General features: G+C 49.2%; 1 protein-coding gene across 5 annotated transcripts; it reads right to left on the bottom strand.

The window, feature by feature from the left end:
- Positions 1-279: 279 nt before the first annotated feature.
- Positions 280-27,632, bottom strand: paplna (papilin a, proteoglycan-like sulfated glycoprotein). 5 transcript variants are annotated; one of them, XM_047327170.1, is made up of 28 exons: positions 27,345-27,468; positions 25,694-25,800; positions 19,670-19,732; positions 19,014-19,117; positions 15,819-15,879; positions 15,613-15,715; positions 15,381-15,511; positions 13,799-13,922; positions 13,354-13,434; positions 13,082-13,254; positions 12,547-12,670; positions 12,331-12,457; positions 10,115-10,319; positions 9,805-9,981; positions 9,567-9,717; positions 8,812-8,892; positions 7,620-7,815; positions 7,145-7,229; positions 6,738-6,864; positions 5,874-6,324; positions 4,293-4,451; positions 3,777-3,904; positions 3,203-3,257; positions 2,842-2,988; positions 2,580-2,707; positions 2,210-2,318; positions 1,886-2,061; positions 280-1,005 (listed from the first exon to the last, which is right to left on the bottom strand). In XM_047327170.1, the coding sequence occupies exons 2-28, from the start codon at positions 25,694-25,696 to the stop codon at positions 845-847; spliced, it is 3,630 nt and encodes a 1,209-aa protein (XP_047183126.1). In that variant the 5' UTR covers positions 25,697-25,800; positions 27,345-27,468; the 3' UTR covers positions 280-844. The 5 variants fall into 5 exon arrangements, with proteins under 5 accessions (XP_047183126.1, XP_035466522.2, XP_047183125.1 ...); XM_035610629.2 differs by lacking the exon at positions 25,694-25,800 and having other exon boundaries at positions 27,345-27,632; XM_047327169.1 differs by lacking the exon at positions 27,345-27,468 and having other exon boundaries at positions 25,694-27,064.
- Between the last annotated feature and the right edge of the window lie 133 nt (positions 27,633-27,765).

Here is a 27,765-nt window from a genome sequence, read left to right as displayed (position 1 = left end):
TGACATGAGCATCCCGTTGTTGCCGCTCAGAAATCAGCAGGAGCATCTGATATACATGATTCCAATGATGGAGCTACGGGACAAACGACGGCCCCTGTGGTATAATGAAGCACCTGCCTGATATCGCCATAATAATCAGAAACAATAACTCTATTGAATTTAAGATGTTAATGGTTCAGATGACACGCTTTCAGTGACCAGATCCAAAGACAAGGTTCTACCCACAGGTCTTGTTTTCAGGTTTTTGGTCATTGAGCGACACAAACCGACGGGAGGTTGTTTTTTTTTTTATCAAAATATGACTTTATTATCATATAATTACATTAAAAATAAACACAGTCCGGCCTCAGCTCCTCGCGTGTCACAGAATCGGCAACGGGCGGATTCCTGTGTCCGCGAAGACGTCGGCGCACCAGAACTACAGCGGATGTGACGTAGTTCCACAATGTGTTAACGTCCTGCATCAGCCACGCGGTTCTCTTCAAAACAGAGAACATGAAGCCAGCGGTCGGTCCAGTGATCAATAACTTAATTTAATAATGATAAAAAAAAAGAAGAATGTGACAGAGGAGAACAGCAGAGGAAGTCTGAGTTTAGACCCGTCACATTGGACAGACTCTACAGGATCACACGGACACTGGAAGGCCCAGACTCCCTGATGAACTCCAGGGAACCGGGCCCTTTCCGTCTTTGAGCTCCTGAAGTCGGATTCTGCACGACCTGGTCCGACATGAACGCTTTCAAAGTCCTTTTGGCAAATGCAGCAGTTCAGAGTTGAAAGTCAGAGACCCTGCCGACCCCCCCCCCACAGTTTGTGCCACAAAGAGAAAATATCTGTGCGGCTTCAGCCCAGCCGGCCGGGCCGGTCGCTCTTCTGCGAATGCCTCGTGCAGCTGGCGCAGCAGAAGCTGGAGTAGTACGAGTTGGAGCAGAGTCGGGCGTAGACGATCAGCTCGCAGTTGGCGAGCTCCGGCTGGTCCACGCACTCGGGCGGCACGTCCACACCTGCAACAGGTCGCATTCGTGCCTCGTAAATAGGTTCAAGTTAAATGGCCGGGACAGTGGCCCAGGTGCTTCTGTAGGGAACATTCATTTGGAAACCACGTTTGTCTAGAAGAAAGATTGTGCTTTTTGCTCCAACTGGCTGATAATATCGGCCGATATCAGCCTTTCACTGACACATCGGTATCGGGCCGATGGAACCAGACCGATATCATCGGCCAACTGATATGAGCCTTTAAATGTGCGTTTCTGAGTTAAATTTTAGGTCAAATGAATGTTTTTTCTTTATTCAAGTTCTATTTATTTGGTTGTATTTGTCATTTTTACTTGTTTTTTTATGAGAAAGATTAAACTAAAATATCAAGTTTCAATCAGATTTCTTTGTCAAAAAGGTTTGATAACCACGTCTTAGAATCAAAAATACATACATACATTTATACATGTATATATATATATATATATATATATATATATGTATCGGTATCTGGAATCTTGTACTCCCTAATGTCGATGTATCGGCATCGGCCCCCAAAAATCCCTCTCGGTCGGGCTCTAGTTCTGACTCACTGCATCTCAAGTGTAGTGCTAGACAGAATAATGTTCAAATGTTAAATAAAGGTAAAATGAAATAAAGTCTGATAATTAGTCCAGAAACAATCTTAATCTTCCTGATAAACCGTAAAGGAAAACAAAAATCGAATCCAGCTACTGTACGAAAGCCACAGACAATTTCAGCTTTCCAGTTGTGTTGTCACGTTTGTGTGCACATCTACTAAATAATCTGGTGAATTTAACAATTCATTTCGTCCTGAACGCGAACTATGTTGCACACGGGATCACGAGAACCTCAGGAATGGCGCCGACGTGCGACCCCGGCGCTCACCTCGCTGCGAGTCTTTGATGACCCTCACTTCGGCCGTGGCGCTCACGGAGTAGATGCCGGTGTAAGCGTTGCAGGTGTACGTGCCCTCGTCCGATGGCTTCACGCGGTTCAGGACCAGGCTGCCGTCGGACGACAGCAGGATGTCACGACCGTCTGGACGCACCGGTACGCCGTTTCTGTGGTCGAAGGGGGGAGAAATAAAAAACAAGGAAAGTCAGTTAAGGCCCGCTGAGCTTTGTGTCGCTTCCGCAACGGCTGCTGATGGTTGGCAGCTTGAAACTAAGCATCAGTTCCGCGTGAGAAACCTCATCAGATTCATGTCACCTGGACCAGCGGATGTTGATGTTGTCTCCCGACACCACACAGGGCAGCAGGGCTGTTCTGCCCTCAGACACCTGGATGTTATTAGGAGCCGTAGTGATCTTCAGGTCCGCTGGAGGACGAAGCCGGGAAAAACATCAGATCAAATTACATGTATTTTATTTCGAAAGAGTCCCTACGCCCCTATCAGTTCATAATCCAGATGTGTCCTGATGGAGAGAGCCGCTTAACGCTGACACCAATATAAAATATTTGCTTCTGAGCTTTACTGCCATCTGCTGGTAACTACGTGGAGCTACAACGCTCAGTGGTTCAGTCAGTAGATTCTGGTGCTGATCATGTCAAAATAACCGGATGCTCTGCTCAAACACACCTTGGACTCTGAGTTGCAGTTGTCTCTGCTCCAGCTGCTGCCGACTGGAGGCCGTGCACGTGTAGACACCAGAGTCCTCCGACCTCAGGCCGCCGAAGGTCAGGGTGCCGTCTGAACGCTGGGTGAACCTGCAACGCAGCGCTCAGTTAGGGCAAGAAGGCCACACTCACATCGACACCCCAAAAATCGATTAGGCCAATCGTTATGGTTTTAACGTTGTTGTTGTTGTTGTTGTTGTTGTTGTTATTTCTGCCCTGATTACCTGGAGCCGCTGAGGGTTTGTCCGTCTTTGGTCCACTGAACGGTGACGGACTGCAGAGCCGAGGGAGGGACAACGACGCAGGGCAGTCGGGCGGTTTGTCCTGCTCGCATCTCCAGCAGAGACGGGCTCGAGCGGTCGATGCTGAACCTGAGAGAAATGGTCACGGGGGAACAGGTGGGCCTGATGTCAGTGACCGTGTCGTCGTTCACACACCGGACGATAGAACGACCCTCGGGCTATTGTCGGTTGCCTCTTGAAGGTGTTTACGTGTCTGTTATCTTCAATGTCTCCACACTTTCTGTCATTAAAAGGATCATTCAGCGAAGCTTTGTCCTGGACAGACAACGGAGACGTGTCTTACCGAGGGAATGGACCGTCCCTGGGCAGCGAGGTGGGAATCAGCTGAGACGATCCCTCTGTGAGAGACACGGTCATAACGCACTTACATAATGTCAAATCAGCACATCATTCATAAAGACTCAGCATGCCCTGACTTCCATCTGTGACATCAGCCCCCCCCCGGTCCCTCGGGCTTCACGTGTGACGAACTAATTGGGGTCAAGGTCGCTTCGAATTAGGGTTTTTGACCGAATCTGGCCCCAATTATCCGCCTGCACCGGGAGCGAAAGTGTTTTCAGACGCAGCCTTTGCAGCGACAATCGGGAATTTGCTGGAGTCTCGCTGCACTGTTGATATGGATATCTGTTGTGTATTTACACATTGATAAAAACTGAGAGGCAACTGGTGACGGAGACAGAACATTTTAATGTGCTAAAAGTGACACGTCATTAGTTGTTTTTTCGAAAGTTCTGACCACAGATGGAATGGAATAAATCTTAAAATATAATTAAATGAAATGATTCTTTAATCAAGAGACTTTGAGATCTCATTGTGGGTCGTTCCTTGAGGAAAAACGCACATGTGTACGACCTTACCTGAGACAGAGAGGTAAATGTAGCGGTGGTCTCGCTCACGTTCCCGAGTGGCCACGCACAAAAACCAACCGGAGTCCGACTTGGTGAGGGGGCCGACCAACAGGGAGCCGTTGGGCTGCTGGTGATGCCTGAGGAAAACATCAGACAACAACGTCAAAAGAGAGCAAAGTGAAAATGTGTATAAAGCCACTGACCGCGTGTGTGTGTGTGTGTGTGTGTGTGTGTGTGTGTGCGAGTGAGTGTGTGTGCGTGTGCGTGTGCGTGTGCGTGTGTGTGTGTGTGCGTGTGTGTGCGCGAGTGTGTGTGCGTGTGTGTGTGTGTGTGTGTGTGTGCGTGTGTGCGTGTGTGTGTGTGTGTGTGCGTGTGTGTGAGTGTGCGTGTGTGTGTGTGTGTGCGAGTGTGTGTGTGTGTCTGTGTGAGTGTGAGTGTGTCTGTGTGTGTGTGTGTGTGTGTGCGTGAGTGAGTGTGTGTGTGTGTGCGAGTGTGTCTGTGTGTGTGTGTGTGCGTGTTACCGACCTGTGGGTAGACAGAGGGACACCGTCTCGCCTCCACTCCACGACGACGGTGGAGGACGGCGGCGGGCTGACCCTACAGGGCAGCACGACTGTCTGGCCCACCAAGGCCTCCACAGTGGAGGGGTCGGACTTATCGATGGTCACCTCTCCCAGGGTCAAACTGAGGAAACGTGGGGGGGCACAAGGAAGGAAGGAAAGGAACGGAACGGATGGAAGGAAGGAAGGAAGGAAGGAGAGAGGAAAGTGGAGAATGGAAGGAGGAAAAAGAACGAGGAAGAGTCACTTTATGCTCCACTGTTGGCACTTTTATTAGTAGCCACCAAAGCAGACATAAAGAGCGGCCACCACCGGGCTGCAGGGGAGAAGAGACAGAGAGGAAACCCGGCGTTCGCACACACACGCACACACACACACACACACACACACACACACACACACACACACACACACACACAAAAGACCCATGCAACATGAAAAGTGACGAGACAAACGTTGCAGACCTCCCTCACCTCAAAAACAATGAATTTAGACACCACAATGTCGACACATGTTGAAAAACCAAAAGGTGATGCCGACACACAAGGAGACGAAGGACAAACTCATTAACGACGGATAGAACCCACAGTATCCCAGGAAGGACGAGGTGGGCCGGCAAGGTCTCCTCTCAAATCCCCGGAAGAACCCACAGCTACACAAACTTTGAAACGTGGAAAAACGAACAAAGCGTTTAGGGACGACACACAGACGATGACGTGAGGCATCACAGCAGAACCTTTATTAGTCTGATCGGAAGACATGGAGGGGAAAACACACAGAGGCCGACGGCGACGGACGCGGTGAGGCATGAGGCACCGGTGAGCGACAAGACGGCTAATATCGACTCCACGCAGACAGAGGAAAGTCCCAGAAGCATTAACAAACAAAAAAACAGAAGAGCTGTCCATCGAGGGGTCGCTGTGAGGTTTGACATTTTGTCAAGGTAAAATAAACAACAAAACATAAATGAGGTGATGCTACTTGAAGCGGGCGTGAAGAAGTGAGAGTCTGTGGAGCTGGAGCAGGAGTTTCACAAGAGCCACGTGTGCGTTTACATAAAGAGCATGAGGTATAAAATAAAGCATTTCTGGGATATTCTGTTGCACATATAATTATAAAAAAAAAAAAAAGAGTAACTCAACACCAGGTAAACCAGACCAGCGGTCAGCAAAGACAAGCTTTTGGGAGGGAGGGAGGGGGTTAAGTTACCCTATAACTTTGCAAATTTATTCTCTAAAACTAGTAAAAAAGCGAAGATTTAGTCTTTTACAGATGCTTCATTTGTAACTGACGAAGAGATTTTAAAATAACGTCATATTCTGCGGGGGGGGGGGGGGGGGGGGGGGGTCGAGTGAATGATGCTGCCTAATTTGTCTTTGGGACGGGCCCCTACTCAGAATCACCACGGGCCAGTGTGGATCAGGGCTCCTTCGGCGGGGGGGGGGGGCCTCTAAGGAGCATCGTGAGGCCAGAGGTGACGGGGCGGGAGCAGGGGCGGGTGGTGAGCTTGTTTGGCCGGGCGCCCTGGGTCTCCCGGGGGTCTTACCTCGCAGCCGGGCTGCTGTGCTGTGCAGCGGTGACGGGCGCGGGCCGGCGCCCCCGCAGGTAGAATCTGCCTCTGTGGGCGTTGGCGGCGGCGCTCGTGGCCTGTCGGCCGGTGGCGCCGGTCGAACCTCCCTGGACTGTGAAAATCCTGCCCATGTTGCGCGACTGTCCGCCCGTTGACCCTCCGGCGGTGGACCCCCCGGCTCCAGCGCCTCTGGCGGGGGCCGATTCTCTCCTGGACGCGGGCCCTCCGGCGGGGGCCACCGGCGGCTGCGGCCCCCGCTGGCACACGCTCTGGCACTCGGCCCGGGTCACGAAGTTGTTGCTGTTGCCGTGGCAACCTCCGTACCAGAAGTGCGCGCACTGGGAGGTGATGACGTCGAAGTGGTAGCGGGGCACCCAGCTGCTGCAGGAGCCGGCGCCGCGGGGCAGGGAGCAGATGGAGCGCTCGACTAGAGAGCAGAGAAGCAGAGCAGGACGTCACCAGCGTTTCTCTCGTAAAGTCTAAAGATAAATATAAATCTAAATATGATCAAAGTTAAACCGAGCTGCTCTAGAAGTCGAGGGGCTGTTCGGACGGGGATTCGTTTGTTGCACGTCATTCCCCATTTCCATTTCTTTCATCTCGTCTTTCTACAGTTATTTTTTCTAAATCGCCCCCAAAACAACTATAAAAAAAAAGAAAATTGGATCAATATCCATCGCGTCCGCTTGATCAAAGGTTTAGAATCTCCAGAAAGAAGATAGAAGAACATTGCACGTGAGCAGAAGATTGTCATTTGGCCGAGACGTTACCAAAAGGTTGGAGTTTAAAAAGATTGATATTGTGTGGGACTGTGCACATTTGCGTCCTTCCGACTCTTACTGTGGTTGGGCGGGTTGGGGCAGCCCTCCCCGCTGGGTCCCCCCGCAGGCGTGGTGCGGTCATAGCAGCAGCCGTAGGCGGTGGTCCTGCACTGCACTGCGTTCTCAGTGGGGAGAGAAGGAGCGGCCTGGGGAGAGGATGAAAATCGAAGGCTTATTCCCTTCTTTTTTTTAAAAATTCCATTTACTTTACATTATCTCGTTTAAAAGTGCCGAGCCCTGCGTAACAGAGCTGAAAGGGATGTCCGGGTCATCTGATGGCCTTTTCTCCACTTACACCATCTAATAACGCCACCAAACTCAATAATTCAAGGGTAATAATGTGCATAAGACTATTTCCCATACCCAAAACATGTGACTAATTCTGGACATTTGTAATGGACATTTTCCGATCAAAGGTTTGCTCACAGTGGGTGCGGGGGCCACAAACTCCGCGCAGCCCTCCTTGTGGGGGCCCCGAGCCGCCGTCACACCGTCTCGGCAGCAGCCGTAACTGACACAGAGGGACGAGAAGGGAAGAGAGTTGAAAAAATAAAATGAACCAGTTTGTGCTGAGAGTACCGTCTGAAATAGCAACTGGCATTGTCAACTCCAACCGGGTCGTTCACTCTGGCAATCATTGTGTCTCTGGCTGGAGCGGTCACACAGCCGTAAAAGTGACACCCCAGAGACCGTCGCTAAGAGGACCCCCCCCCCCCATTATGCGGCCTTCGCTCGTTTCCACTGAGCCAAAGCAGTTGGCCCCACGTGTGTGATGTTACATAATCAAAGGCGTGACGCGATTGTGACACCGCCGACTTTGATTGGCGGCCGTAGAGGCCGAACATGAACCTGTGAAGACTCCACAACAGACTCAGCCACAGTGTAATGACAGGTTGGATACCTGGCCTGGAAGCAGGAGGGCTGCACAGGAGTGGGCGCCGGGCCCCGAGGGCAGCCGAGACCCTGGGGGCCTCCAGCCGAGGTGCGTCCGTCTGGGCAGCAGCCGTAGTGCGACTGGCTACAGTGGAGGGCGGGGGCGGAGCCGTGAGGGTCGTGGACTGTGTTCGCCTGGGTCGCGTCCGTCTCTGGCCTGCGGACTGAGGGTTCGCAACGTTCATGTGTTTAAATTAGACAAGAGGTTTGAGACGCTCGCACACACAAGAAGCTTTACAAAGTCACACAGCTTAAATCCCTTGTGCTCGAGGCCACACGGAGAGATTTCACAGGAAGCTGAAACACAAAAGAAACCCCGATAGGAAAGGAACACACTGCTGAAACCCCCCAAAAAAATTCTGCTTCGTCTTCCCAAAAAAAACACAAATCGCTTGGTGGCGAGTGCACCGCGACGAGACGCCAGGAAGCAATCAGAAAATAAATAATCTCAAAAGCAAATGGACGCACGCAAGAGCTCGAACTCGGGAAAAAAAAATTCCTGGGACAACAACACGGTCCCGAAAAATGCCAGAACCTGCCAAAAAAACACCGCCACCAGCGCTCGCACACTTCAGTGCCCCGGAAAAATTTTAATAAGGCCGACAATGCCCGACGACCCCTGAAAACATGTCAATCAGGCCTGGATAATTAGTGCTGGGACGGGATGGATGGGGACGGGGGAGGGGGCTGTGTGTGTGTGTGTGTGTGTGTGTGTGGGGGGGGGGGGTGTCTGTGTGTCTGTGTGGGTGTGTGGGTGTGTGTGTGTCTGTGTGGGTGTGTGTGGGTGGGTGGGTGTGTGTGTGTGTGGGTGTGTGGGTGGGTGTGTGTCTGTGTGTGTGTGTGTGTGTGTGTGTGTGTGTGTGTGTGTGTGTGGGTGTGTGGGTGCTGTTGGGGTTACAGGGGGGTGCAGGGGAACTGGAGGGTAGAAATGATTAGGGTCCAATCACACCTACATTTAGTTTTATTTGGTCCGAACTGTGACGCCAAAACTTTGCAAAAGTCGCAGTTTGTAGATGTTCGTAGCTTTTTGAAGAAATACAAACGCGCAACGTTCCGGCTGCGAACTCCTTCTGAGTTTGTCAAATGAAAGATATACTGTTTCCTGGAACTCAATCAATCAACCAATCAATGGACAGACGAACACGGAGATGGAGACTCACCTGCTGTGTCGTTCGGCACAAAGGGCCGGAAGCCGGTCTGAGTGTTGTCGTGTCCTTGTGGGTGCTGGACGCTGGGGACGTCTACACACACAAACCGAGACGTGTTGAGTTCATCGCGGAGGAGAGCGGTTGAACCGCCCTGTGACGTGTTCCGATCTCGGGCTTTGTATTCACGACTTTTTCTTAAGATTTATTTTCAAAGATTGGAAGATGTGAAGATCAGCTCAAAACCAAAAAGAGGCTTTCGGTCCAGTGAAAATGTCTCGTGAAACACATTTTTCAGCAGGAGCGAGTGCGTCATTAAAGGGGCAGTAAGAGATTCTGGAGAAAGCTCTTTGTTTGTTGTTGTGATGTTTTACTGCTGGGGCCGGGCCCTCGAGCCCGGGACCTCGCTGCGGGAGTCCGACGCACGGACCACGAGGCCAAAACCGCGGAGTCGCAAGCGCCACCGGCCAGCACGTCTCTTGAAGTGTCGACGAGTGAAGTTTACAAACTGCGCCCGCGGCGTCGTGTGGTGCGGCCCGCACCTTTTTTTCCCACCGTTTTTGATTGACGGAGCCTGGGCTGCGCCTAAAAACCTGGATTTTCTCTCCCGGCGCACACACGCAAAAGCGAAAGGTCAACGGACGGTGAGGAAATATTCGCAGATTTTTCTACAAGAGCGTGCATCCTGCTTTAGAACCCGCTTACTGCCCCTTTAAGTTGACAATGGAAATGGAAGTGATGATAAATTGTGTGGAAGCAGTCGTGCTCACCCTGTGGGCTGTAGCAGGCCTGTCTGTTGCAGCGCTCCACTGCGGAGGGTTTGGGGTGAGCGCCACATTGGTGCACAGGGTACAGGTTCCTCTCTCGGTCCGAGCAGATCACCTGGCGCTCCCGAGAACCAGAGCCGCAGCTCTTAGTGCACTGGAGAGAGTGACGACACGATATTTTTCACGTTCAGGACCCGACTGACGGCGCTTGCCCTGCTGCCCGTCGCCCGTTCCAACTCACCAGTCCCCACTCGCCAACGTGCCAGCTGATCTGCTTGGGGCAGGCGGCCACCTCGCAGGGCTGGACGGCGGGCGGGCGGAGCAACGTGCCGCAGGAGGCCTCCTCCAGCCTCTGCCCGCCCGAGCCCACACAGGTCACGCCCCTGGTCTGTTGGCCTGGGCCGCAGGTCGCGGAGCACTGCGGACGCGACGACAGAGAGTTGCTTTTTGAAAGGTATTTCCACGGAGGAGATGTCCTTGTCATTGTTTGAAATAGCCTTTGGTAAGAAATGGCAATGTATTCCGCGGTCGCCAAGCGGTAGCTCACTCACCGCACTCCAGCCGGCCACGCGATACTCGGCGCACTTGTGCATGTTGCAGGTCTGCAGAGTCGGCGGTGCCTCGGCGTACGCAGCGCAGACGGCGTCCTCCACCACGCGGGGCCCTGCGGCATCGTGGGAGATGCAGCGCACGCTGCGCACCTGGGAGCCTCCGCCACAGGTGACGGAGCAGGCGTTCCACTCGCCGGTGTTCCAGCTGGGAAATAACCCCAACGGGAAGGGAGGAGGAAAAGACGGGAGACAGACGTCAGGACAGTTGTACCGCGGAGTACGGTCATGGAGATGTTGGGAAGCGTTTCATCCCAAAATCAGCAAGATACGAGAGACACAAAGTGATGCTGGATGTTTGGCTTTGGTGCTGAGATTGAAATGTTCTGTTCTGGGGCAGGTAAATGTTTCTGAGCGGCATCAAATACAAAACATGGGAATTTCCTTCAGAGGATTTAGGAGAATCTCAACGAGGGGAGACGCTTCTTTTGAATTGAAAAACACGGGAATGAAAAGGTTTGTGCAGCATCGAAGTACAAATTCGGCTACGACTGAAGATTATTTTCATTATTAGTTAATAAATCTGCGATGCATCAATAGTGAAAAATGCCAGTTTCCCAGAGCCCAAGGGGACGACTTGGGGCAGCTTGTTTTGCCCGACCAACATTCAAAATCTCAAAGATATTTCATCTTAAATTAAACGTTTGAGAAGCCGGGAACAGTGAAGGTTTGGCATTTTTGATTGTGAGTGATAAAAGATATTCCATGTCCGTCTTGGAATGAAACCCCTTCAAATGCAAGCGCTCATAAAAGGATGCACTGTTTTAACCGAAACTACTGAACACACGACGATGTTAAAAACAACACATCCTTTTTCGAGACTGAAGTGTTAAAAGGGAAAAGCCAGCCACCAGTCGCTTTCTATTTTTCACCTCTGGGTTAGTTTAACTACGAGCAGCAGTAATTACTGGAAAATGTTCTTCTACGACGATAAAAAATCTCACACTGCTGCAAATGTAGCTCCCACATGCGACATGTGGTGTTTGTGGTCTTCCCTGCAGCGGGAATCTTTAAATTGAGAGATAACGGGGGCGGAGTCTAGCGCCACCCGAGCTTCACAGACATCTCTGGTTTCTGAGCGGCGGCGGCGGCATCAAAGACGAGAAGCAGGAAATACCAGAGAGTCACAGACTGAAGCCCTGGCTGTTTACTACCACACCACCGCCGCCGCTGCTGCGTCCCATTCATATGTGTACCCCCCCCTTCCTGCATGATGACCTTTGACCCACCAACACCTCACCGCACATCAGCGACGTTAATGGACAGCGACAGAGTTTTTGACAGTTTGCTAAAGCGGTCAGGCAGCAGCCCAGCTCAGGGATCAGGGACAGGGGCCACACGGTGGTGGGGGGGGGGGGGGGGGGGGGGGGTCTTTGAAGGACATCTGGTGTCAAATCACTGTTCGATCTCTCTGGGGAGAGACGTCGAAGGTGTCGGTGATCTCTGAGCCGGACGGTTGCCCCGCGCCGTCGTTCCCGGCCCCGCGCGGAGGAGGAACGGGCGACGCGCTCAACACAGACGCTACAGTCAAACACATCTGAAGGGGGGAGAGTGTGGGACAGACGTCTCAATCAGCACGGACTACACGCACGCATTCTTTCGTTTCACCTTTTTTCGGCCTTTTGGCACCTTTCGGAGGCCGATTGCTAAAGATTCGTTGGTTTTCCAGGAGTCAATGCGGAGGACGGGACGGATCTTAATTCAAGTACTCACGTCACAACATCTGTGCACGCTCAGGAGATCAGCGGTGACCGGTGGAACATAATTGCTCGATGATTCAGATCCCGCCCCCCCCCCCCCCCCCCCCCCCCCACCCTTTTGTTTGCAGTCACCTAAACTACTTACTAACTAGCACTACGACCACAGACCCGGCGTTACCTGAACACATGGGCTCTGGGTCTCTGTGAGGCTGTCCACAAGTGTGGCGGGTACAGGTACGCCATCCTTTTCAGACGGTCACACAACACACAGTCAAACACTCATCTGGTTGAGTGGTCTGAGTTACGTGTGTGCAAATGGACGAGCAAATAACAAAAGGAGGAGCGACGACATCAGTGTGTGTGTGTGTGTGTGTGTGTGTGTGTGAGGTCATCTTCTCTCAGGACGCTGCCCTCTAAATCTTCTAAATGGGATTGTCAATGAGTTGACTCGTGATTTACCTGCGGACTCCGGGGCACGGATGGGGGTTACATGTACGGTTGGTCTGTGGCCTCGGCAGCGACGCGCACAGATAGTCGGGGTAGGCCTCGTTGTCGACGGTGCAGAAGACCAACCGAGACTGGTAGCCTAAAGAGGAGACAGAGGGGGGACTGTGAAGCTTCAAACAAGGACTTCAAGTATTCTGATGTGCTGACGCCACTGTGCGAGACCCCAACCTGATCCGCACTCTCTGCTGCAGGAGGACCAGGATCCAAAGCTCCAGTAGTAGCCCTCCCTGGAGCGTCCGTTAGGGAGGTAGAACTCGTACTCCACCCCCTGGTTCGGCTCCTGGCTGATCAGCTGAGGGGCGACAACATGGAGCACAAGGGCACGGGTTCACATGCATGATCCTCAGAGGATGAACCCTTCTGTGGTAACGACTCGCTGATCTTTTTTTTAATTGAGGTCAATATTTGGCCCACGGCAAAATATCTCAAAATCTGACATAAGTGACATTTGCTGTGAATGTTAATGATTTAATGATGATTGAATTCTAATAGTTTTGTCTTTCCGACCTCTCCGAGGCCCAAAAATTCTCACTTTGACGCAGAATATCCACGATGATGTAAAATAAATAAATAATAAAACTCTCAGATATGTTGTTGAATCCACTTGTGAGCATTGGAGATGTGGTGTTAAAGAATTGACAGGCAAAGGTAAGACACAAATATCCGACAAAAGCAACGGTCTATCTGCCGCCGGTGGTCTCACCTCAACAACGAGGGGTTCGGTGGTGGGGCCGCGGCCGATGAGGGTTTCGGGGACGTTGTCGCCCTCGGCGCCTCGCTGGTAGTACAGCATCGTGCCGGCGACCGGTGTCGCCCTGGAGAACTCGATTACCCAGTGGCCATTGAGGTAGTACTCACCTCGCAGGTTCTTGATGGCTGGACGTGCGAAAAAAACCCCCAGTTACACATTAACATACTGGCGGTTAAATGAAAACGCTTTTCTGATTCTCTTCGTAGAAAGTCAAACCCTTTCACCGAGGTAGTTGCGCGTAGCCACGGTTTCCCTGATGCTGATGGTGGTGGCTCCGACGGGGATGATGAACATCTGGTTGTAGCCTGAGATGAAAAACGAGACATGACTCACAAACGGATAAAAACTCTACTATGACACTGGAAATGCATTCATAGACACAACAAGCTGCACGCAGTCTTAAATGTCCAAAGTTTGAACTCTTAAGCGGAGGCGAATGTTTTCGATTGACAAAATTATGAAATTATAACAACTCCACAGTTGTAAGAGACAGCAAAAATAATCATAAACGGATACTGCCAATGAAAAAGGAGACTGTGAGACCGGACGATGTGTGTTGTAGTCATTAATATCAATGCTGGAAAATAGTTTTCTTCGCGTTGGCACAAATGTGACGATCTAATAAAACACACATCCGGCAGCGTGTGTGTGTGTCTCAGTTAGTCACACCGGTTGGCAGGTCGCGCACGGAGAAGCTGTTCTTGACGCGGTGGCAGGACTGTCCACTGCCCCCACACTGCAGGCAGGGGTCCTCCTGCTGAGCAGACTCCAGCATGTTGTCACAGCCCAGACGCTGCAGACGGGGAGAAGAGGAAAAAAAAAAATATATATATATATATATTTCATAAGGAACGGTGAGAAGAATATTCATTTGCAGAGATATTCACTTTTAATTCTGCATCCTGTTCATGTTGTCCACTGCAAATATATCACAGCTGTGTTAAGTCTGTGTTTGAAAAAACGCAAACCTTGATTTTTATTTCAAATGATCACGCGTGTCATGTATTTATTCGAGCCAAAGGCGACATAGGGCGGATCGGACTTCACATTTCAGTCTCCAGCAACGATCTAAACACTGTTTGGGTGTTTGGGTTTTTGTTGGGTTTGATTTTTTTTTGTTTATAAGAAGAAGAAAAAAACGGTGTTAGAGCCAGAATCATCCACACGAAAATAAAAGTAGCACATTCAAAATAAGCAGCCGGTGTTGACTCCACTTCACGACACGAACCGTGCAAAGGGCGACGACTCGAAAAATGAATTAAAGGGTCGAGTGCCCAAACAACACACAGGGCATCATTCAACAGGAATAAACTGTGTGTGTGGGCGCAAAAGGTGTTTTCGGTTTTGTGAAAAAGAAAAGACAATCAGGAGCTCGAGGTGGTAAAGGAATAAAGGCACCAACAACTGGAGAGGTCAGACAGCTGCTCTCCGCAGAGGCGGAGGTCAGAGGTTGCAGAGACGGGGTGTGGCGTGAGGAGGAGGTCAAGGCAGCCGCTGAGGTGTTTGACATTGACACGGGGGGAAACTAATCTCTAATCCCCGCAGCTCAGCTCAGCTCCTCCGACCGCGTCCGCTCCGATTAACCAAGTGACGCAGGACGTGGACGGATTTACTCAGAATGAATGGACGAACTTAATACAGGGTCTGACACCATCTCTGTGTTTTTTCTCACATGTCTATTCACTGTACTGGTGCAACGTGCTGCGGCTCAGCCCTCGCAGGGCGGAGGGCGGCGGCAGAGCATTTGAAATGGGATTCACATTTCTCCTTGCGCGTGTGGTGGAGGTGAGGAAGAACTCGACATGTCGGAGGCATTTCAGTTCCTGGCAGAGCGCCGCAGGAGGAAGGTTCACGCCTCGCGCACGTTCGTCCGGCCGGGCTTTGTGGGTAATTGTGCAGCGGCTAGATCTAAAACAAACGGCCTCTTTGGAGCTAAATACTCAATCATGTCAAATCTGGTCCGTTCAAATCTGTTACAAATGCCAAAGGGGTTAATGTGCTGAACTATTTCTTGGTTCTACCATGAAGTCATGACGGCTGATAAGTGTACTCTCCTATTTTTGGCACATATCAGATCAAAATTATAATCAGAAAGAAAAACTTACTGTAGAAGAATTGGACAGAAATGACGGTCGGATTTTAAGATAATACTTTTTTTCCTGTCAAGGTCTAAGGGAACGTGGAAGATTTAAATGGACTTTCCCCCCTCCCCCTATATTCCACTGCATGTTTCTTCCTACATATTTCCTACCTTGCAGACTCCGCCCACACACACATCCCTCCGTCCCGGGTGACAGGGTGTCCCGTCGACCACAGCGCTGCGGTGGCGGTAGAAAAAGTTCTCTCCTCTGGGCATGCAGTTGAGCTCGCAGGGGTTCTCCGCTGTCAGACACGGGACAATCAACGTCAAGCGTGAAAATCTATTCATGTGCGGTGCTCAAGTCAAGTAAGTCTTATTGTCTAGGCGTCTTATTGCTCCTGACCTCCGTAGTACGGCAGCCACTTGTAGCGTTTCCCCTGGAAGTCGATGCCGTCGAACCCGGAGCACTGCTCCTCGCGGAAATCCCTGGATCCCTCGGGACAGTCCTGAGGGGAACGGCGGGAGGGCGGCGTGTCAGACAATCGTACCGTCGAAAGGAACGAGGAGGCTTTGAGATTTTGTGTTTGTCTGGGTCGTGTGTGTTCTCACCTGGATGTTGCAGGAGCGGTAGGATTTCTCTGGTCCGACACAGTTGTGTCCCCCGTCGGTCCTGTTTGTAGAGAACGGAGCGTGAGGTCGAGACACTTTTGGCCGACTGCAGGTGGTCGACCTCATCTTCTCACGGCTGGAGGGGGAAGTCGTGTCTCTTACAGCTCTCTCAGTTCCTGCTAGGTCTTACTGACGCTACAAGGTCGGACCGACCGAGGCTGCTTTCACACGTGCACTGACATTTTTTGAAACACAAATTTCCGCAAATGTTGCTCCAGATATTTCCCTGCCGGCGCCCAAGTAAAATGTACGATAAACGTCCGAGTGAGCACATGCGGGAATAGTGGGCGTGTTGATGAATGTAAATAAAATGGCAAATTCCGGAAAACGACTGGACCCAATTGTCCAGAGTTCACAACTAAAAAAAAAAAGGAGTAAAGGACACTAAAAAAAGAGTAAGTCATACATGATATATTAAATATATCCACTTTGAGAAGGGTTACTCCAGTGATTTAGCATTGCACTTTAAATAAAGGTGGAGGATTAGTGAGAGACGGATTGAAAATCGTTAAAAAACGATGCAGCAAAGGTTGAGAGTATTCTGGTGTTTAGACTCCTGCAAAGACCAAAATCACTGGATCCTTCATACAACAGGATAGTAAGTCTCTTCCATCTGCCTCCTGAACACCCACTTCTTTTAAACTCCACATCTCCAGGTGGTGACGCGTAATTTTCTGGCGGCATCCGGTGGTAAAGTTGCAAACCGCAACCAACTGAGCACCCGACAGGGGACACTTTATGGTGGCGCACCGAAAATCGACGTATTCTGGAGCGTTTGGTGCACGTAGCAAACATGGCGACTCACACGGAGGTCGGGTCCACCTCATGGAACTATATTTAACTCCTTCAGAGTTGACGGAAAAACATCGGGATTATACAAATGTGATAGTTATGGACGATATGTTCAATTTCTGTGAATAAGCTCTTCTAAATATTACACACTGTAGCTTTAAGAGAAACTTCATGTGTCAGCGAAGGAAGCAAGGAAACACACTCTGTGTATGTTAAGACTGAAATTGCATAAAAAGCCTTGTGTCATCGCTGTGACCCAGCAGCTCTTAATGACCGGGTGAGACGGCAGAGCAACAAATGCAAATAAAAACCGTCTGGGGGAGTTCAGAAAATAACCAGTTGCCTCCCTAAGTGGCATTCGTCTTCTAATGCGTGCCTATAAAAGAAACTGACTGCTCAGCACGGCAGAGGCCTCTGCATCAACAACCCAGAGCGTTGCACAAAAACAAACCGCACGCTCGCTCGCACGCCGGCGAACCTTGAAAGCGGCACCTTTGTTTTTCGACCCCGCCTCCACGCCACGCCACGCCGACAACTCATGATCGAGCCCTCTCCTAACAGTACCCGCCCCCTCGGCCCGAGGACGCGCCACGCGCTCCTGTCAGCGGGCCAGGAAGCTGAAACTGAAACATGTCGGAAACTTCAACTCTTCACTCCGGGGACGGAAGAAGAAAACATTTGGAGCGTGAACCAAAAAAAAAGAAAAAAAGAAGGTCGTTTCCATTTAAAATCCCACATGTCAGGGAGCTCGGAAAGTCTGTAGGCCTTCGTGCAATGACAAACCACTGAGTCATCTGCATGACGGTCAGGTCAGTTCATACTCAGGTGAATATCTAGGGGGAAATGGGAGTTCCTGTAAAGTACACAATGATTCAACCTGTCAAATCACATCACTGAAGAGGCGTAATTCGGGGAAACCTGGCAGACAAGATACGACAGTGTTCATCCAGCAGCAGCAGTGGGCAGGACACACACACACACAGACACACACACACACACACACACACACACACTACCAGTCTGACTCACTGACTGGCTGCACGACCATTTTGCCGTCACACAAACGCATCAAATGATTGAAACAAGGTGGATCAGAGAACTGTCGGGACACGTCGGGGGAGACATTCAGAATCGACGTGTTCTGTCTGGTGGGCATCTTTGTGATGAGGAACGTGTCAAACTTTTTTTCCTTTTTTAATCGAATTCCAAGTTCTTTGCCAGAATCGCAGAGGAGGAGGCAACGCCCACATTCTGACGAGCTCCTGTTTTTTAAGGCCGTAAAAAAAAAAGGGGCCGTGAACACCGCAGCTGCACGATGGAGGAGATTTTGTGGGGGCAGAAAATGATCGAGATAGTTTAAAGGTGGATATTTAATTTGACATTGGGGGCTAACGTGGAAAGTAACTTTTTGAGGAACTAATATTTCCATTTTATTATCATTATTTCCATCACATTTCAAAGATAGATACTTCCATCGGATTTTAGATTAAAAGACATTATGATTATTAAACGCAAGACATTTGCGAAGAACAAATCACTGGTTCCCAACATGTTGGTTCTCCTTTAAACCTAAGAAAAATAAAGACCATAAATTAGTAGTTAGATTTGTCTTGTGATCCTCTGGAAAGGCCTGAAACACTGGACCACACGGCTGAACGGCAGTTGTTAAATCCACAGCTCAATTTCAAGCAGCTGCAACAATAATCCGTCTCATTCAATCAGATGTTAGGAGAGTCGTGTCGGAACCAACCGCAAAATGGATCCTTTCGACTAAAATTATACTCAATTATACTTATACTTATTAAACCAAAACACACCTGCAGCAAAGAGACACGATGAACTGATGTGGATTATCTTTTTTTTTTTTTTTTAAACCACGTTTTAAAAACAAGGGGGGGGGGGGGGGGGCAGAGAGAAATGTTCACCACCCATGTGATCCTCTTCAGACGCCAAGGGGACAACACCCAGTGAGGAGAGGCCGCTCCCTGCAGTCGGGTGGGGAGCGGAGACAAAGCCCACGTCCCGGCGACTTCAAGGCATTCTTTCACAATCAAGATGCAGGTCTGCGCCCCTCAACCTCACAATAAGCTTTATTCAGACAGTGTGTGTGTGTGTGTGTGTGTGTGTGTGTGTGTGTGTGTGTGTGTGTGTGTGTGAGAGTGTGTGTGTGTGTGTGTGTGTGTGAGAGTGTGTGTGTGTGTGAGAGTGTGTGTGTGTGTGTGTGTGTGTGTGTGTGTGTGTGTGTTCAGAGCCACACAACGGGCTGGGTTTGAGTGAACACAGTGTGTGTTGTGTTTCTGTACAGATGAAGAAATGGATAGATCACATGTGCAGGAGACTTACCTGAGAGTGATGCATCGTCTGGTTCTCATGGTCACACCGCTGCCACAGCTGCGACTGCATTCTCCATACGGACCCCACGTGTCCCAGTGGTCCACACTGGGCACCTGCGCACACACAATACATATACATATATAAATATATATATATTTCAAAAGGGAATCAACATTAATCTGTGTTATCAAGTGGCTTTCTTTGCTTTCAAATTGAACCATCATTGGTTGCTATAGTGAAGAATCCTAGTGAAACAACCGAAAGCTCCAGAACAGCAGGTGTAGTGTTAGGATATATTATACTGTATTTTCTGAGCTGATGGCACAGAAGGCAGAAGTTTTGGTCTCGATGTCATAGATAAGAAGACAAACTTGTTTTAAAAAAGCCTTTTGCTGATCGGAAATATCTCAGAGAAATGTCCTTTTTTGGCACTTTTGCATCGTCCCTGTACGTCATGAAAGTCTGGAACTGTGGCCATTGGAATGACTTTACATCCACATTAAACATCGGCCAAAGAACATTCAGTTTACAATCGTTTTCATGAAAAGAAAACGCAGCGACAGACGTCTGAGCTTTTTGGTTGGACGGGAACTTTGCATGTAACGTTTATTTTTTCCCCCATTAGTGTGCACTCATTTTCTAGTGGATCCTTTTGGGAGTTTTACCGCGAGAGCCGGAGCGAGGAGCAGCTGGAGGATCGACAGAGGCAGGAGCATCTTCGTCGTTCCCTGGAGAGAGAAAACAAACATGCAGAGTTGGTCCCCGTGACCAATAAAAGGCGTTATTACACGTTGAGCGACCTCTTTCTCCCCGGCGACGAGCCGGGGCGGCAAGAGCGGCGACGTGCACGGGAGACCCGTGAGGGCAGGAAGAGGCCGCAGGAGCAGGACAGCAACAACTGGAGAGGAGGAAAATCGGCCTCTGCTTTGGCCGAGGAAGTTGCGAGTTATGAGCCAACGTGGGGTGAATGTTTTGCAGCGGATCTCCGAGCGCGCCATCGTCATCGAGCGGAGCGTCGCCACGACAACTGATGCAGCAGTTAGTTTGCTCTGTGGTCTCCAGTGACGAGTAAATCCAACATCTTTGAGTTTTTTTACGACGGTTGGTCGGTCGAACAAAGACATTTCAAGATGTCACCTTGGACATTTTTTCACAGATTTATCCTTTTCAGACCAAACAACAAATGAATTCATGGATAAAATAATCACCAGAGTATTCGATGATGACGATAAGTATTTGCCGAAGCCGTTACATGGATCTAAAACCAGAGAATTGTTGCCACTTCCCTCTGCCCCTCTCCTCACCTAATTGTTTAACTGCCCTTCAAAATGGATCTTTTGTTGCATGTGGAGGGGCTGTTTGTTTATTTTGTTTTTCCAGGGCAAATGGAGGGTTTCCTGCAGGGGGCTGGGACTGGGGGGTGGGAGGGGCGTGTTTGGCTGGAGCTGCCAAGACTTCCTCTGGCCCGTTTGGCCATGGTGGCCACCAAATGCCCCCACACTGCCCTGTACGCCGAGACGAACGGAGGGACGGTTGTGTCGCTGGGGAGGAAGAGACGATGTCTGATCTCGCCGCACCAATATCAACAAATTGAGCAACAAATTGAGCAACAAATTGAGCAACTTCATGTGGCGTCACCGCCCCCAGGGGGGTGTTGGTGGTGGTGATCTGAGACTGCTCACATCCGCGTGGGTCCTCCACCTGACCCACAGGGCTTCCCCCAAGGTAACATGTTGACACTTACTGCAACAAACCCAAAGTTATTGGATTTGGATCCGCTCACCTTTGAGAAGACGACGCCACGTGAACGTCCAGCGATTCAGCTCGATGAGGAACTTTGAGATCGACCAACCAATAGTCGCTTCAATGTCTATGAGCGATGAACAAAACCTTTTCAAGTCAAGAACCCTAGAAAGAATCCATACTACTAAACACATGGCACCGATATGTCCCAGTAAAACAAACATGTCCTTCTGGAAACTGCAGACTTTCACACTTCAATCCAACCTGAGACAAAGACACTTGTACAATCCCGCTGATCTCTCCTCAGACCCGAACGACATCATTCTTGATCTGGAACCAGATCAACCACCGCTCTGGTTCAGAGGGAGATTTTCTGCATCGCTTCCTTATTGTTGCACCGAGCTCACAGATCCTCGAGCCTCAGGCTGCACGAGCTTCTATCCAAAAATCAACCAAATGAACCATTATTCATCATCATGACTCAGCGAAGGGGCAAGCAGGGTCCTGTCTTATGAGGCATGTCTGGAGAATAATAAGGAGGTCCCATGTTTATACAGATGTCACAACAATCAAATGTATTCTTAGTTTCTTTCTCCCCTGTGGAAAACTGTAAATCATGAGGATTAAAACTGGGGTCATATATTCCTATGATGAACTGAGCAAGTTGAGCTTAGGGTCCCTTTACATTTAAACATCTCCTCTCGTGGATTCTCCCCGGTTTGTCTCCAAACTCCCCTCCGGAAGGCAAGGGGCTTCTACAGTCCGTCATCATAAGAGGAAAGGCTTCAGGTGAAATCATAATAATCATAATTCTTCCTCACCCTGTTCACACGCGGATTCCTGTGGGTCCCGAAACCCGCTGGAGGATCGGACGCTGGAAGTTTCTTTTTCTCTCTCTCTCTCTCTCTCTCTCTCTCTCTCTCTCTCTCTCTCTCTCTCTCTCCCTCGAGCTGCTTCGACTTGGAAGATGCGTCTGAGGAGATCTGCGAGACGCGTCCTGGATATAAGAGGAGGGTTTTCTGGCTGGTCCCCTTCGTCTCTCTGCCCACCTCCCTCTCTCTCTCTCTCTGTGTGTGTGTGTGTGTGTGTGTGTGTGTGTGTGTGTGTGTCTGGGGTCCAACAGGAAACCGACAAGCAGAAGAGAAAGTCCCGCTGGTTGGAAGCTCCTGCGCCTTTTAAACCAACGCGCGTCGCGCGCAATTATACGCGGCACCGCGGAGGCGACGCTTTTACGCGCGCTCTGTAATTTCAGGCTGTAAAAAGAAACAAGTCAGTTATTTCATTCAGTTGGCGTGTTTTTATTACTGTACTCGGCCCCAGAAGAGTTGGACCACACGAGGGTCTGATTCCCACTGATAACCAGGCTCTTCATCCAAAGTCGTCTCCCTGGAAAGTTTTCCGCTTCCAATGGATTTTTATTTTATTTTTTTTAAAGAGAGGACTGACTGTCCAGTGCAGGACTCGATATTCTGAATCAACCCCTCGAGTTTTGTTGGCATGCTCCTTTCCTTCACTTCTGACCTCATTAAAAAACAAATAAAGCAGAAACGACCCTGGAAATCTTCATGTTTTGGATGTTATATAGGTGCTTTTTGTTATGGTCATTGTAACTGTTTGTAATTCCTTGTTGCTGTATGATTGTGTTGTTGGTTGTTGTTTTATGAAAGTCTCTGGTTCTCAGTTAGGGCTGCGACTAACGATTAATTTCATAATCGATTAATCTGTCGATTCATTTCTTGGTCAATCGATCAGTTGTTTCGTCCATAAAATGTCACAAAATGTCGATCGTGTTTCACAAACCCCAAGATGATGTTTTTGGGTTTTTTTAGTTTACTGTCAAAGAGGAGCAAAGAAACATAATACATTTAATACTGATTAAATAAAGATTAAATAAAAAAAGATGGACAATAGTGAACAAACACAAAATAAACAAAAAACCCAAAGATGAATGTTCATGAGGTGAAACATTGTGGACGAATAACAGGCAGCAAAAGAATCCTAATTTTGACAACTCCTGTAATTGTGTCTACTTCTATTAAATTTATTCTTTTCCATTTTAAATTATTCTCATTCTATTTTACTTTTCAAACCTGAACTCATCCACGTCTTTTGGCTGCCGACTTCCCCCCATTGGGATCAACAAGGAGTTATTTCTTCTTCTTCTTCTTTTGGTCAATAATTCAAAAGACTGATCTCAATTTAGAAAATGATACAAGGGCTCTCGGAGGAATCTGACTGTTCAGTTGCTACATCATTCTGAACATGGCCATGATTGCATGAAACTAACAGATACAAGTGATTATTTTGGGCTTTAAAGAGGAAACCACAACTCCCAAACCTACGTTTAAACATCAGCCAATATATGTTTCCAGAAAAGGATCCCTCGTCCCCTCCCCTCGTCCCCTCCCCTCGTCCCCTCCCCTCGTCCCTCTTCCCTTTTTTGGGGGCTGAGGTTTTTTGAAAACATCCCAATGGCCTCTAAAACTGGAATTATGTAATTTTGGGCTAACGTAAAAATACACGACGGGTGTAATGTGTGCTTGTGTTGAGCTTAACTTTCAGCTGATTACATCTTGATTTTTTTCTTTATCCAGAGAGGGCGTGTGGAAGCAGCCGGAGCGTCGTGGTGGGCCCAGAGTCTCTCTGCACAAAGACAGAAATCATTTAAATAACCATATGTGTTGTGTATCTGGTTACACTGGAAGGTCTCACAGGTCTGAGCATAGATATTGAAAAGCATAGACCTGCACAGGTAACCGTGACCCTAACAGTAATTAGAGTGGACCATCATCCACAACTCGAGTTCCCTCCTCCAGCTCCCTCTCGTAGGAGAAAGTACATCATGTCGTCGTCTATGTTTAGCTCCAAAAAAGTACATTGTGTCCCTCCAACGTCCCCGAGATGCTGCTGCTGCAGAATAGTCCAAGTGGTTTGTACAGCAGCACAAAAAACAAATTACCACGTATGTATATTTTCTGCACAATGCACATGTGAGTACTGAAAAACATATATATATATATATATATATGTATGTGAAAGTCCTGCGTTGTTGTTACTTTAAGGGGCAGTTAGGGATTATGGAGAAAGCTTACTTGTCATTGGTGATCTGAGCGCTCTGGTTCGGGGCTCGAACCCCCGGCCTCGGGTACGGCAGACGGACGGGCTGACTGCGAGGCCTGAAACCCCCCCCCCCCCCGAGTCGTAGCGTCTGTCGCCAGCACGTCGTCTAGATGTCCAGAAGGAGATAATTGCAGATTTTTACAAAAAGTGTAATGGATTAAAATTGCTTACTTGCCCCTTTAAGTAAAAGTTAAAATGAAGTATTGTCTCAGTGACATAGGTCTCCTTTCTAAAAAGATTTGAAAAAGGCGTTCAGATTCAACAAGGACATTTAATTCCATATTCAGGGTCGATCGAACCTCACACAGTAGTTCTAACATCGTTACTGTATGTTTGACAGCGATAAATTACACGATGCATTCAACAGAATTTAAAACATCCTAATAAACATCCGGGTGGTACATCGTCAAAAAACACATTAGCTTTTCCTCTTTTCCTTTGCAGTTTTTTTCTTGCAGGGCCTTTTTTTTCTGCTGCAGGCATTTTGACATGTCGCAGCACAGGTATGAATGACAAAAGTTTGGCTGCTCCGGTTCCACGGCCCTGGTGTTGTGCCAGCGAACACAGCCAATCGCCTATCGCCAATGTCAAAATGTCCGCCGCCGGGCCCGGCCCGCGGAGGTCGACCCGGTGTGGTGGGAGTCACCGCGAGGTCTCACACCTCACGAGATTTAAGGAAAGGAAGAGATGATCGGGTATTTTTAGGTCACTTTGACTTTTCAAAGTGACCTAAAAATCCGTGACCACCGACTCCTTCTGCTCTGATGTGACTGAACCGAAAATCCTTCCAGGTTTTACAGCCTGGCTTCCCGGCTCGTCGTTGTTTTTAATTATAGAAACCTAATGAGCGCGATGATGTCTTATGCACAGTCCTTTTTCCCTCCTCCTCTGCCAGATTCCACACTCTCCACATCCACACGACGTCTTGGACACGATCCGGCTGCGGACTCCTGCTCATTAAGTCTGCACAGCCGTGGATTTAAAAGGAGCCCCGTGCCACAGGATTCACTGCAGGTTTAAACGTTCACATTACTAAACTTTACATCCGTCCTCCTCCTCAGACCCTAAAACGCACACATGTGGAGGACAAGAAGAAAAAAAATATACACACACACCACCCTTCCTATACGTTAAAGAAACCAGCTGTGCTCAGTTTAGCCTCCTTGCCCACCCAGTCTTTAGAACTCCCCCAGCAACAAGCTGCTTTTATCACGCGCTCTCGGCCTTTTTTTTTTTTAAATTTCCTCCTCCAGGTCTCATCCAATCTGCGGCCATGTCTCCCGGCGTCCCCGCGGGGCCCTTCAGAGCTGCCGGCTGAGCTTCTGCGCCTGCCTCTCCTTGGCGTTGAAGGCGTACTTGGTGTCCTGCAGCTGGTCTATGATCTCCTTGGCCTCCTTCATCTCCGCCGCGAGCTGGTGGTACTTCTCCGCCAGCTCCTGGTTCTCCCGGCGGAGCTCCACCACCAGCTGGCTCAGCTCCTCGCTCTGCCGGCCGCAGTGGAGCTTCAGCTGCTCCATCTCGGAGAGCGTCTCCTCCATGCGCTTCACCAGGCTCTCCAGCTGGTCCTTAGACATCTTTTATTCCCCTTCACAGAGTTTTTTGTTCTTGTCCGTCTCTCCTCTCTCCTGTGCCGTCGAGTGTCTGCCGCTCGGGTTCCTCTCCACGGCGATTACTGGAGTCTAATCCTCCGGTTTCCATACATGTCTCACATGGAGCAGACATCCCTCCGCCATGTAATCCCTTTAGCAGAGCTATCCTGGGAAACCTCTCACGCACATACTGTAGGTGTGACACACACACACACACACACACACACACACACTCACCATGGCTCCTGGCTAAATCCACTCTTTACAGAGGATGACGGTGATTGACAGGTGACCTCAGTTCACTCTGTAGTCTCCTCCGCCCGTCAGTGAACAAGATTAAAGGCCTACAGAAGAAATGTGACATTGAGTTTAAACATCTGCCGAGAGACACAAAACAGAAAGAGAGGATTTAAGTTCTCTTCGCATTTCACGAGTTCATCTCGTCTGTGAAACGCTGCCAACAGTTTCAAAGTGCACGTTGTGGTGACATCATCCGAACCAGGGCAGGTGTCTGGAATCGACGCAGGAGAGAGAGAGGCCTCATGGAATCAACTCTGCAGTCGTCCACCAGCTGAGCCGCGGGATCTCTCACCGCAGGATGAGGCCCCCGTTCCGAGGGCTCGATCGAATTTAGCCACAGCGTGACGCTAAACGGGCCACACTGTGCCACTGTCCCGGGCCAAGCCAGGGCCGGCCCCAGCGGTCTCCATGGCGACTAGCTAATGCATCCAGCGATGGTGCCAATTGCGCTGGTCGGCCAGTTGGCATCAGGAGAGGGGGGGGGGGCGAGCACAGGAGACCAGTGCGTCAGCGTTGCAGAGGAATTTCCACAATGTTCCCACAGAGGAGCTCTGCGTCAGCGTTCGCTCACTGGACAATCAGAGCAGATGACGCGCGTGAGGTTATTTCACAGGTCCAGGGGTGTTGACCTATGACCTGTGACCTCTGTGCAGAAGGGGCCAAATGAAGTCTGGAACCAGTGTATTGTAGTAGAAATAAAAGCTCACGGTTCTTCTGTGCTGTACATCAATTACGCAGTGGTGGAGTTTTGAATACAGGACTTCTGATTGTAATGTTTTGTAGAGTATTGCTACTTTGACTTTACGTTAAGGCTCACAAAACTTCGACAAACGACAAATACGACCGCTACGATGGACGGACATGAGCAAGAATTCAAGAATCTAGTATTTGCACGATCTCTGCATCACTTTTGTCCCCTGCGTGCTCCAACGATCCAATCCTGCACATGAATCTGGTGGATTTAAGAAGATACAGATTTTCTTTTTAAAGTCAAGATCTCCTGACTTTTAGTGTCTAGTAAAGGTCGAGTTCCAAAGATACTGCATCCTACATTTCCCTAGGATGCAGCTCAATTGCAACTTTCTGTTGGACCTTCTCCGCTTGCTAAGTGTTTTTTCATGACTTGCTAACTGATTTTTGACATGTAAAAATGGGCGGAGTAACCCTTTACATTTGCTTATATGTTTGGTTTGTCTGGAATAAATCTGAGTTTACTCAGAAATACAAACGTTACAAGCATAAAAAAAAATTCCCAGTACTGTACAGTGAAAATATTTGGTCTTGATGAGCAGATTGGATGACTAACCACTCCTGTCATCATAGGCCTCTCAGCCCATTGGCTTATACGCCGATATATATATATATATATATATATATATATATATATATACACACACACACATATATATATATATATATATATACAGACATATATATATATATATATATATATATACACACATATATATATATATATATATACACAGCCACAACATACCGTTGATTATCTCGTTATAATGCAATGTTCTGCGGGGAAACCTCAGGTCCTAGTGTCCATCTGAGTGATACTTTGACACAAACCACCAACCTGTCCAGGCGCCAAAGTAGACCCTCCCCCCTGATGCCACTCCCAGCCGGCAGCAGCCTCACTCAGCAGGACAACGTGCCGCAGAAACAGCAGGAAGAACAGCGACGACTCGGCCTCCAAACTCCCCAGACCTTCTCTCGACCAAGCCTGATGTAGGACGCGTGAAGAAGCCAGATCCACGGAGGCCCCAAAGGCCACGAAACCCGCAGGTGGACGCCGACGGGTCAGAGCTGTTTTGGCGGCAGAAAGGGGGACAGACACAATATCAGACATGTGGTCATAATGTATGTGGGTGTGGAAACTAGTTGAAATGTTTTGGAAACACTGTCCATGTGAAGGAATGACAGGTTTACGTGTGTGTGTGTGTCTGAACTGGGGGTTAACGCTGACGCAGATTTTTCAAACAAAGCAAGAAGCCACA

This window comes from Scophthalmus maximus, chromosome 15 (genome assembly GCF_022379125.1).
Source record: "Scophthalmus maximus strain ysfricsl-2021 chromosome 15, ASM2237912v1, whole genome shotgun sequence".
NCBI lineage: Eukaryota > Metazoa > Chordata > Actinopteri > Pleuronectiformes > Scophthalmidae > Scophthalmus > Scophthalmus maximus.
The sequence above is the reverse complement of the archived record's forward strand: the minus strand, read 5'-3'. Positions and strand labels throughout refer to the sequence as shown.